Source organism: Coptis chinensis, chromosome 8, assembly GCF_015680905.1.
Source record: "Coptis chinensis isolate HL-2020 chromosome 8, ASM1568090v1, whole genome shotgun sequence".
Classification (NCBI taxonomy): Eukaryota; Viridiplantae; Streptophyta; class Magnoliopsida; order Ranunculales; family Ranunculaceae; genus Coptis; species Coptis chinensis.
Genome location: NC_141463.1, coordinates 92,641,268 through 92,652,849, shown reverse-complemented (window position 1 = coordinate 92,652,849; position 11,582 = coordinate 92,641,268). Strand labels below are relative to the sequence as shown.

Here is an 11,582-nt window from a genome sequence, read left to right as displayed (position 1 = left end):
TCTCTTATTGGCTAGATTGGAATGACGTGGCAAATAGTAAAAAAATGAAATAACACGAAAAAATTGCGAGAAAATAAACAAATTCTTCACTTCTCGTTTCTCTCTCCTCATTTCCCCGGTAAAATCAAACCCAAAATTTCCACCCCAAAATAATCCTATCATCAAGCTGTTTCTTTCGCTCCAAATTAACAAATTTTGATTTTCAAATCGTATATTCTCTTGATTCGAAGAAGCTCGGGGGTCAAGATTTGATAAGCTGAAGAAAGGAAACCAATTAAACAACAGGGTGTGGAATCAAAAGAGGAAAAGAAACAACGGAAGGTAAACATCTAGTGAATATTAAGCCGATTATTTTCGTTGTTCTTATATATGCTTACTTTCGAAGTTTGATTTTTAACAAATGGCTATTTGACTTCTGAACGATTATGATCAGAAGACATCAGAACATTAGTTTGCTTGCACCTTTGAAGTATAATATTTTGCAAAGAGTATGTGTTTTCTATTGAAATTCTTCTTGTACAGGCTGCTGTAAAGGAGGAGAGGCGAGAGGCAAGAGGAGCAAAGAAAGAAATGAAAGGTATCTATAGTATTATACACAATTAGCTACATGTTATATCACTCTATTGTATTTGCTACACCATTTTGCGCCATATTGTGGATAGCGCACCCTTTCCTGTTGAGCACATCCCAAATGTGGCTAATAGTTGGGTAGTTTTATACACAATTAGGGACGTGCCCTTTCCTGTTGTGGATAGCACCATATTGTGGATAGCGCGCCCTTTCCTGTTCTATACTTGCTATGACTTTAGCATTGCAAGAAAAGTGTTCTTATGTGATACTGTAATAGTACAATAGCTTGTGGATTATGAGAGTTTGATCTCACTTGGCCTATCTTTTGCAGTTCATTGGGAATTTTCAAGAAACATTGATCAAACTGGGAGTTTATCAGCTGAGAAGTGTTGTTGCAGCTGAGAATTGCGTGCATAGCTGCTAGACGCGAATTTGGGTTTTGCTCCTTTTGGTGAGTACTGGAGGAATCTGAGAAGAATCTCAGCTACCCATTTATTCAGTCCAAGAAGAATAGCTAGTTTCAGTTCGTTTAGAAGTGAGATTGGTGAGAAAATGATTGGGGAAATAAAAAGTATAATGAGGGTAAGTGGGGAAGTTGAAGTAAAGAGAGTTTTACATTTTGGGTCTTTGAATAATGTGATGATCAGTGTTTTTGGGAAGAGGTATGATTTTGGGCATGAGGGTTTTGGGGATGGGTTTAAGCTTGAAGAGTTGGTGAGTGAAGGGTACGAGTTACTTGGGATTTTTAACTGGATTGATCATTTTCCTGTGTTGGGGTGGTTTGATTTTCAAGGTGTGAGGAAAAGATGTAAGAAGTTGGTTTCTAAGGTGAATGTTTTTGTTGGAAAGATCATTGAAGAACATAGGATGAGGAAGGTGAATGGGAAGTTGGGTGATGAGTGTGTTGGTGACTTTGTTGATGTTCTGCTTGACTTGGAAATGGAAAATAGTCTCTCTGATTCTGATATGGTTGTTGTTCTTTGGGTAAGAAGTTCTCTCTTCATTTACTTTTTGTAATTTCAGTTTCAAGTTTTAATTTGACAATTGTTCACTTGTGTGCTGCCTTTACTTTGGGAACTCATTAGTATTGGGAACTCCCTTAAATTTTCACTGAATGAAAATTAATTTGTGGTCTATTTAGATTATTTTCAGGTATTGACATATTGTTAATTTTTTTTTTACTTTATATTGATACGATGATGTCGCTCAATTGCTCACGAGTCTTCATTATGGTTGTCAAGAGTTATGACTCATAACTCTTGACAACCATAACTAATGAGCTTTGTTCTTTAAGTAGTGTCATGGTATTTAAGTAAACAGGGGTGACATTTTCACCTGCTCATAGCTTTTGAACTTTTGCATTAGCGCATGTGCTCTTTTTAGGCCCGTTTTCCTGGGAGAGATGACAGATAGTCACGGCCACTTATGATGCACATCTGGAAGAAGCATCCTCTTTGTGAATCCAGTAAAACTTAATTCCTTAATCCAATGTAGCATGGAATACTGAAATAGCATATAACTAAGGTCATACTTTTTCTTATGATCATAACTCCCGACATGGTGAAACTTTATTTATCAAAAATGAAATGGATTGTTATAACATGAACTCTGTTGGCAGAGTATTATGCACTAACTCACAACAGAAATTAAAACTGAATGAGCCTTTCGACCAAAAAAAAAACAAACTTTGAATATGAGTTTCACTTTATTTTTTCCTTCTCTGTATCAATTACTATTTACTAACCACCAATTTTTTTTGAAAGGATGTCAAATTTTGGCGTCGGTTGAGGTTGGGTAAGGCCGTAAGGGTATTCTGTCTTTCGAGAGATGTGCCTCTTCTGCTATATTTTGGGAATAATTTTTATCCAAACTTGTTAAACTAAAAACGGTTATTTTAACTTAAGTTTACTGGATTTACAATAAACGCGTATTTCTTTGCAAAATTACTGTTTTCTTTCCTTCTACAGACACATTTAGAAGTACCCTGAGACTAACCGCAATTCTCAGGATTGCCTTATACACAGTCTCTTGAACTGCATGACTCATAACTCTTGACAACCATAACTTATGAGCTTTGTTCTTTAAGTAGTGTCATGGTAGGCTTGAATGTTGGTGGTGTGTTGTAATTGTGCTGTTACCTTACAGAATTTTGTGGTTTCGTTTTGGTACTATTTCAGTATATATCAAAAGTGTTATTTGGAAGGAATATGGAATCACATGAGGAATGTTTTTCACGAATGATTTGTATAATGTATGATTTGTATAAAATGCAATCTTATGTTTTATAATCATAGTGCATTGAAAATATTCTGATTAAGACTTATATGATTGTGATTTCAGGAAATGATATTTAGGGGTACTGATACAGTTGCAATCCTCTTGGAATGGATTCTTGCAAGGATGGTCCTACATCCAGATATTCAATCAAAAGCTCAAGCTGAAATCGGCGCTTTTGTTGGCAACAACCGATTAGTATCAGATTCTGACTTACCCAATCTTCCTTATCTCCTAGCAATAGTGAAGGAATCCCTCCGTGTGCACCCTCCTGGCCTGTTCTTGTCGTGGGCACGATTAGCCATCCATGACGTCTACATTGGGAAGAACTGTATCCCTGCTGGAACCACTGCTATGGTGAATATGTGGGCAATCACCCATGATGAAAATGTCTGGTCTGAGCCTAATGAATTCAAACCTGAGCGTTTCATGGACGAGGACCAATTTTCTATGAACTCTTCTGATATGACAGAGGTTATATATCCGAAGGTGGTTACGCTTGTGCTCGAGAAAACTTATTGGATGTTGTATGTTCTGATGTTAAGTCTTTATGTATTACGAACAAAATTTATTGGGTTGTTGCACAATCTTCATTAACCAAATTTGGATATTATCCAACTTCTTAATCCATTCGAGATTCTACCGTTAGATTCTTACTATTTAAAACTTCCAATGCGAATGCTAAGTCTGGATGTTGTACGTTGTACGTCCCTACATATAGGGTAAACGTCAACAGCTTAGCTATTAGCTAGTGTACGTTGTTGTGCTGAGATTGAATGTTTTAAGTATATATCTGAAATGGATGAAAGTGGACGTCCAATTCTTTGTGTTGTCAGAGCTGCAGTGCTAAATGGATGAAAGTGGATGTCTAATTCTTTGTTTCTTTGTGTTGTCAGAGTTGCACAGAAACACAATGTAAATAATGTGTGCTAAAAATGATTCAAAGAATAGAAAGCTACAAACTATATCAAGAGCTGCAAGAAACAACCAGGACAAACTAAAAACAGCGTATTCACATTAGAATTTAGAAACCAGTAAGTGGAAACATAATCTCAAAGACCATTAAGTGAAAACCATTAGTTGTGAACTGTTACAAAGATCAGAAATAGGTAACAGACAGAAATAGCTCAACTTCTTTCTACTAGTCATATACAAAGATCAGACAGAACTCAGCTTGCATAAGTATCCTTAACTCTGACAGAACTTGTAGTCAAAACTCTGACAGAACTTTGTTCCCACACCGGAAGCATGTTTGCGTTGGCAAATCGTATACTTAAGAGAAATTTAATTCACTAGACAAAATATTACAATTGTCATATTGAATCACTAAGACTTTTGAAAAAAATATACTCAGACAACATCAATGAAACAAAAATTGTCATGAGTACAGTTAGCCTTTTCCATCCATTTACAAAATAAACCTATGAACAAAATGTTATATTTTGATCCATGACGAAGTCAGGTGTCTTTTTCGCCAAAATTAATTCCAAGCTATTTCCGCTATTTACAAAGCGCACCTACACATGAAAATAATAGAATCAATGTCATAGATACACCAGATTACACTAGCTATTGCGGTAATATAGAAAAAAAAAACACATACCAAACAAAAAGAATTTGATTATTCTGGTTTTAAGTCAAGTGATTACTAATTACAAAGTCACAACAATGAATCCTGAAAGAAAAAAAAAAATGGCGTAAGTAGAGTTATATTGTGAACAAGTTTTACTGTAAAATACTAATATAATCACCTGCAACATATTGTTGAGATCAATGCTTGCAATTCCATGAGGTTGTTGAGGCCTCAAGAAAAGATGTTCAAAAGTTCCCTGTATAATAACAAAAAAAAAAAAAACAGTTACATATATGTTTGTATTAAAAAATTTACCACATGCAAAGGTTTATTGATAACAAGCGAATTTAATTAGAACTTCAAATACCTGTTCAAGTTGGTGAATTCCTCTAGTGGATGTCACATCATGTTGTATCTCAAAATTATTTCCGACCAGAAAGGACTCCTATATAGTCACCATGGGACCGTTTATGTATCTAGCTATTATGTCAATACTTAACACTGTTTATCTATTTAAGTGAGAAGGTTGTATGGTACCTGACTCAAATGGAAAGGTTGATGACTAGGCAGAAAACTACGAGTATCAGTCCCAAAATACTCCTAGCAACATAAAAAAAAAATCAATATAATAACGTGTACAAATGCAACAACAACCAGCAGCAAAAAAAAAAACAATTATAACATTAACCTGATTAAAAGAGGGGAGCATGAAGTCATGAGTGTATCGAGATTGTTGTTCAGCATCCATCATAAGGTCCTACGAAATCCAGAAGAATATTGTTGAATCAAAACAATAGCAAATGCTACTAAATAAAGTTGAACACAATTTTAGTTACCTGACTGAAGATGTGGAAATCTGAATCTCTTTCGGTAGCCCCTCCATCTGAGATTTCCTTTCCTTGAGTTTTCTTCTTTTTGGCATTTGGCTTTCCTTGAGTGTTTTTCTTACTGCCTTTCTTCGTCCCATTTTTTCCCTTATCAAGAAACGATGTAAAATCCTTGGGTCGACCTTTGGGCTTCACAAAAGGTGGATCAAGTAATGGCTTCTGAATATGGGCAACTAGGGTTCTTGTTTGATTATTTTGCTCCTTTTCACTTTTTTCATTCTGCTCCTCCAAACATAATGATATATTCCTAAGTGCAGCTTCAACATCTCGTAAGGTATTGTGTAAACCTTTCATTGCCACTTCTCATTATACTTCATCGGGCCGGTGAAGCCTTACATAATATTGACTCCAAGTTTGCAAAGTTTGCAATATTTACTCGCTTTTTTACTTTCTTGACGACTCACTTGAATTTCTTCATTTCCTCGAACACTGCTTGAACCAGATTTTGCTTCTCTTGTCCATCTTTTGAGTACATGCTGTTTTGGGAGAGTTTGAACATCTTCAACCAAAAAATCTTCAAGATATGCCTACACAAATAACCCGCAAATTCATACAATTGGCAGCTACATTTTGCACTCATTGTAGAAGGCTCAAACGAGGCCGGTCTTGGCACTATCAGTATCCTTCCATCCACACTTTGTAGACACATTCTGTTCCATGCTCATCAACTTTCTTATGGCGGTAAGAAAGACCTTGATATCTTCGCTCTTGAAACTTACAAAAGATACTTCTTGTATAAATTTCAGATGCTGCCTCCTTCTCAATTTTAACGTTAAGTCTTAAAACTGGCCTTGCATACATGGTGGCATAATCTTCCTTGTTTTCTTCCTCCCGCCTATCCAAGATAGCTAATTCATATTGTTTAACAAACTTAGAAAGAGCCATACCTTTTGTCAGGTATTTATCAAAGTAAGAGTTGATGCTTTCACTCCGTTGGGTCGTGTACATACCTGCAAATTTATAATTAGACCACAAATAAATTATTCAAAGCAAAGTGATGTAACTGCCATTGAGATAACCAACACAAGAAAAAAAAAACAAAAGACAGATACGAGAAATGATATACCTGCTGAAAATAGGTCACGTCTGTAAGCTGATGCCCACTTTTCTCGCTTTCCAAATAAATTTTCTAGCCACTTATTCTCTTTTAGATTATTCTTTTCAAGCATTACCTCCCAATTATGCTCAAACTCTGCAATAGTCTCGTAACCATATAAACACTTGCAGAAATCCCCAAACAGATTTTCTTTTGAGACAAACTCATGCGCCAAATGTTTCCTTGCATTTCTAGTTATATGCCACAAACAATATCTATGATGAGTACTAGGTAAAACTTTCTCAATAGCCCCTCCAATGGCTGAATCTTGATCAGTGATGATAACTTTCGGCTGTTTTCCATCCATTGATGCCATCAAATTTTTCATTACCCACATAAAAGACTCTTCCGTCTCAGAATACAGCAAGGCACCACCAAGTAATACTGTTTGGAAATGATGATTTATACCAACAATAGGAGCAAATGGCATACCGAACTTATTTACTCCATACGTAGGATCAAAACAAATAACATCTCCAAAATAATAGTAATCCATCCTCGACTTAGCATCTGTCAAAAAAAAATTTGTCATACGCCCTTCTAAGTCAATTTGTATCGAATAACAAAAAGCAGGATTATCCATTTGTTGTTGCTGAAGATGATCAAGCACAGCTTGTGCATCGCCATTGGCAAGGTCCCTTTGGCGTTTTGTACTCAAATAATTACTCAAGTCTTTCTTAGTAAATCCCATATTCTGAATCCCACCGGCTTCGCTAGCCATAAAACTAGCCATTAGACTTCCTCTAATTCCTACTGAGTCCATGGTATCCATGATAATCTGTTGGCTCGGGTCAATCTGTCTCTGCGATCGAAGCAGGTGCTTTTTACTTGGAGTGACAACATTATGGTTATGATTTTCAACAACTTTAGACACGATCCATTTTTCTTCATCTTTTTTTGCGAGCGACCATCATTTGCCTTACAACCTTGTCCTCGTGATCGGCTTTGTTCCGCTTTCTCTCTTCAAATCGTTTGGCTCGAGAATCTCGCATCCCCTCAAAAGAACAACAAAATGTCCGACCATTAATTTCTCTGGTTACTCTTGATCTATTCACGGTATTCTTCCGAACACTAAAACCAATGTGACCAGCGTAATTATTGTAAAACACATATGCTTCTTCGAGGGAATCAAACTCCATTCCTTCACATGGACAATATATATTCATGTCTTTTTCAATTTCATAAACTTCATCACCAATAACACCACTGTGAGGTTCATCGTCTTCACATACATCACCCCATTCAGCTTGTTCATTTTCAGTCATTTTGTCTTCACTTGCAAATGATAAAACTACAAGAATTAATTGTAAAAAATAAAAATCAAAACTTGCAGCTGAATAATAATTTCAAAGCACAAAAGCATGTTTTATAATTTAGGAAAAAAGAGACAAACTATCTAAGTAGTTAAATTGATACTAAAATTATCTCAATGAAACTATCGTTAGACAAAGATGGGGAGAGTTGGTCGGAAACCTTAAATGACAATCACCGTGTCAATCAAAGAAGGCTATAGAGAGAGATATAGTCGGAAACTATCAACCTCGATGATCACTATCGAGGAGAAAAGAAAAGTGTGCTGCATTTAGCGCCTGTTTTGTTTGAGTTTTAGCGCCCATATAACCTGGCATTTGTTTTATTTTCCTATTTTCGCTATATTTCCAGCCGATTATGATTTTTTTCTTGCTGTTTTTTATTTTGTGCCACGTCACCCAAACCCACCAATGAGCATTGACTTCGTAACTATTTTTGGTGCTGGACTTTGTGTTATAGTCGTCCCCTTAGGATAGAACTAACTCACATGGCCCCACAGAAAAAACCTCCGAAATCAATTCTGATTGGTGTATTGTATTAAAATAATGTGTTAAATTCTCTCTCTTCTCTCTCCTCTCTCCTCACCCGCCAATCACAGCTGACTTCTGAAGCCTTTTTCTGTGCTGGGCCATGTGTGACAGTCGCGCCCTACTCTTTAGTCTTTACTTTTAACCAATACTCTGGCAAGTGGCAACCCTCTAGAGGCATCACTGATTATAGTGTGTTGCTCGCCATCAATAAATCGGGATTCCCAGTTGGCAGGAACATGGTTGTAATTTTGGTGAAGAATGAGAACTAAGAATTTTCCATCTCATTTCTCTTGTTTTTTAGTTATTAGTAAAGTTCTTGTTTTACCGCAGGCTTAATTAATTAATTATAACGTCTCATGCCAAATTATTTCAATAGATACTGTCATACAGGAGTTCAACCATTTAACCAACGGAGGGGTTCTAGGGACATATTTTATCTTGACACGTAAACAATCTCAAAATCGTTAGGACATTCATAAATTTTGGATTTGGCTAATTTTTTGTAGATATAATCTCATAACTATTCTAAACATTGTCACAAATAATCAAAAAAATCAAAAATTTCTAAACTTGCCAAATATAGTATCAAAAATGGTAAAAATGAACGGTCTACAATTAGCCAAATTTTGTAAATTGTTAACTACATTTGGCAAGTTTGGAATTTTTTGATTTTTTTGATTATTTGTGACAATGTTTAGAATAGTTAGGAGATCATATCTACCAAAAATTAGCCTAATCCAAAACTTATAAATGTCCTAACGATTTTGAGTTTGTTTACGTGTCAAGATAATATGTCCCTAGAACCCTTCCCTCAAGCAATATAGCCCTGGTTCATGGTGGAGACTGGAGACGAACAACCGTAAGTAGGAAAGACGACCAGGAAGTGGCAGTAAAACAGAGGGATTTTATGGTGGAATTAGGAAACTTCACTAGAAGGATTAAATCTGTGTGGAAGCATCTCTGGCCGGAAGCTATATTGTAATAAATACTGGCACGACTGCTGACAACTTAACACCTAGTGCAGGTGCTACTGTTCTAATTGTGATTTTTATCATGTGAAGAGTCAAATGTTACATGAGAACTGAGGAAAGCCTTCCATGTTTTTGCTCGCATATATGGGATACTTGCAACCATTCAATGGGACTCCAATCCATGCACACTCTATATATCATTTTTTAGGGAGTATTACCTCCCACTAGATGAGCCAATTAGAATCTCCCTTAACACGGAAAAAACATATAGTCAACCCAATTTAACTATTTTTTTTTATGTATATTTGAGGGAGGGTTCCAATCTGGTGGGGTAGGAAGAGGAAGAGAAAGAAAAAGGAAAAGAGAAAGAAAATCCTAATTGGCTAATCTAGTGAGAGGTAATACTAGTTTAGCCCTATATCATAATACGAACCTCTTTGTTGATAAATTATAGTATTATTGAATATAGTGTGGAAAACCCAATGTTTGATCTTCTTCGTCTGGGTCCGTATTTCTTAAATGTAGATTACAACCAAGTGACCAACACCTAATGACGCATGGCATTTTTTTTTTTCTCATAAAGTCTGCAGCGGTATGTGGGGCAAAGTATTGATGATTTAGTAATTTGAGTGTCTGGCATGTCAACTCAAAAACATGGGAAATGACATCCTATTGGTTTATATTAGCTCCTTGACATAAAGATTCCAGTTGTCCCACAAGATCTTGTTTGTGGTTGTTGGAGAAGACATCGTTCGTCAAATTCAATTCTAACAAAATGTATCTTTAAAATAATAAGCCAACAAGTTTTCTAAGTCGATTAAATAAACATGCAACTTGCTAGGTATGTATCTATCTGTAGGTCAATGAATTCAATCTTGAGTTCTGTTTTTTTACAAAATTCGTGGTCGTTTCATATAATTTGTGCCTAATATATGCGAGCGCCCCATAGTTTATCAATTATCACTCGATTGAGATCACTTCAATAAGCTCTCTTTTGCCCCGTTTTACAAACCTGTTACTTGAAATTATTGAATTATATACATCAGTCTACTCATTGGACTCGAGCTCGCTCCAGGGGTTATAATTGAACACACCAGATTTATCGTACACCATTTTTTCAAAATAAGAACGGTGGCTAAATTTAGGGTAATTGCCTGACTCGGTACATTGTGCTCTAACTTGCTATGCTTTTTAATTTTGACATTTTCAAAGGGTTTTTGACCCTTTTGCCCTTCTGTACAACACTTTCTCTCTTCCTGCCACACTCTCTCTCCTCTGCAACACACTCTCTCTCCTCTTGTACTACTGATGTTGACATGCACAGTAATATTTATCCGTTAGATTCTCTTAGCGATACATACTAGCGATTAATGACCGTTGGATTTCAACCCAGCAAAAATAAAAACAGGCATTAGCTATTGTGGGAATCAGGAACCAGCAACTTATGGACCTACTATCACCAATTTCTGGGTTGTTTTTGTAATTCAAATACGAGACAATATTTATCTCGTTTTTTGTGTCAACCTCAAAAAGTTTTTACAAAGCTCCAAAGCTACACTTTTTTCTCTGGTTCTTTTTTTCCTCTACTCTGTCTTCTCTTTTTCAATTTTTCTAAGGATTTTTGTAACGCCCGTATTTTTAAAAGACATATTTAATTATTAATTAATTAATTTAATTATTTATTTTCAAAATTTGCTGGATTTGGATTTGAGATACATTAGTCCGGTTTTGGCGTCCGTGTTGGGCTTAGGTTTCGAACCCAAGTATATAAACACATTTTTCTAGAGAATAGGGTTTTAAAGATAACAAAAATATTAAAAATGGAGGCAGAGCTAGAAGCTTGTTTGCTGGAGGGTGGAGCGCGACGATTCGGACTAGGAGAATTCATCGAGCTGTTCATAAAGGTGAGTAGTTACGTTTTTATTTTTATATCAAAACTAGAGTTTTCTGGCGTGAACAAAACCTTTCTTTGCCGATTTCGATCAGTTTTCTACTTATGTGTTTTCTGTCGATACTTTTTAATTTTATTGAAAATTGTGGGAATCCGTTATTTAACTGTGGAGGCTTATCGGGTTATTACTGGCGGCTAAAGCCCCACAGTAATGAATCCTCCTCTGTCCGGTATGCATTCTTTGTGATCTTTGTGGGTATGTATATATTGTTATGAACGGTTTTGGTTGGTTGTCGAGGTAGAATCGGCCCGTGGCTATTGATGGTGGGTGGAAGGTGGTGCCATGATTGGGTTGTGTGTTGTGGTTGAATGAGAAAACACGATTGGTCGGGCTATCGGTTTGAGAATCTTGATTAGGCCGAGGTCATTGGAGCTTGGAGAAAGCTTGAACCATCGTTAATGGCGTTCTTGCCATTCTT

At 36.2% G+C, this 11,582-nt stretch overlaps 2 protein-coding genes and 1 pseudogene across 6 annotated transcripts; 1 reads left to right on the top strand and 2 right to left on the bottom strand.

Moving 5' to 3' along the window:
• The first annotated feature begins 104 nt into the window (after positions 1 to 104).
• Positions 105 to 3,470, top strand: LOC147484446 (cytochrome P450 78A5-like). Of its 4 annotated transcripts, none has more exons than XM_086580878.1 (4): positions 105 to 321; positions 523 to 577; positions 902 to 1,554; positions 2,911 to 3,470. In XM_086580878.1, exons 3-4 carry the CDS (start codon positions 1,123 to 1,125, stop codon positions 3,439 to 3,441), a joined length of 963 nt encoding a protein of 320 aa, XP_086437004.1. In that variant the 5' UTR covers positions 105 to 321; positions 523 to 577; positions 902 to 1,122; the 3' UTR covers positions 3,442 to 3,470. The 4 variants fall into 4 exon arrangements, with proteins under 4 accessions (XP_086437004.1, XP_086437007.1, XP_086437006.1 ...); XM_086580881.1 differs by lacking the exon at positions 523 to 577 and adding an exon at positions 437 to 488; XM_086580880.1 differs by lacking the exon at positions 523 to 577 and adding an exon at positions 434 to 488.
• Positions 3,471 to 4,004: 534 nt separating this feature from the next.
• LOC147484445 (uncharacterized) lies at positions 4,005 to 5,636 on the bottom strand. Its single transcript, XM_086580229.1, has 6 exons — positions 5,254 to 5,636; positions 5,106 to 5,174; positions 4,955 to 5,017; positions 4,785 to 4,862; positions 4,596 to 4,673; positions 4,005 to 4,361 (listed from the first exon to the last, which is right to left on the bottom strand). Exons 1-6 carry the CDS (start codon positions 5,596 to 5,598, stop codon positions 4,266 to 4,268), a joined length of 729 nt encoding a protein of 242 aa, XP_086436355.1. The 5' UTR covers positions 5,599 to 5,636; the 3' UTR covers positions 4,005 to 4,265.
• Positions 5,637 to 7,252, bottom strand: LOC147484444 (protein FAR1-RELATED SEQUENCE 5 pseudogene; annotated as a pseudogene). Its single transcript, XR_015205552.1, has 2 exons — positions 6,371 to 7,252; positions 5,637 to 6,254 (listed from the first exon to the last, which is right to left on the bottom strand). The product of XR_015205552.1 is annotated as a protein FAR1-RELATED SEQUENCE 5 pseudogene (transcript).
• Positions 7,253 to 11,582: the final 4,330 nt, after the last annotated feature.

What these genes read in the sequence shown, in the direction of transcription:
- LOC147484445 (XM_086580229.1), bottom strand. Translation starts at nt 5,598, where the DNA reads ATGAAAGGTTTACACAATACCTTACGAGATGTTGAAGCTGCACTTAGG. An exon ending in ATTTCCACATCTTCAGTCAG is followed by an intron (nt 5,175 to 5,253) that starts GTAACTAAAATT and finishes TGGATTTCGTAG; the next exon opens with GACCTTATGATGGATGCTGA. An exon ending in GAATTCACCAACTTGAACAG is followed by an intron (nt 4,674 to 4,784) that starts GTATTTGAAGTT and finishes GTTATTATACAG; the next exon opens with GGAACTTTTGAACATCTTTT.
- LOC147484446 (XM_086580879.1), top strand. Translation starts at nt 1,123, where the DNA reads ATGATTGGGGAAATAAAAAGTATAATGAGGGTAAGTGGGGAAGTTGAA. An exon ending in ATATGGTTGTTGTTCTTTGG is followed by an intron (nt 1,555 to 2,910) that starts GTAAGAAGTTCT and finishes TTGTGATTTCAG; the next exon opens with GAAATGATATTTAGGGGTAC.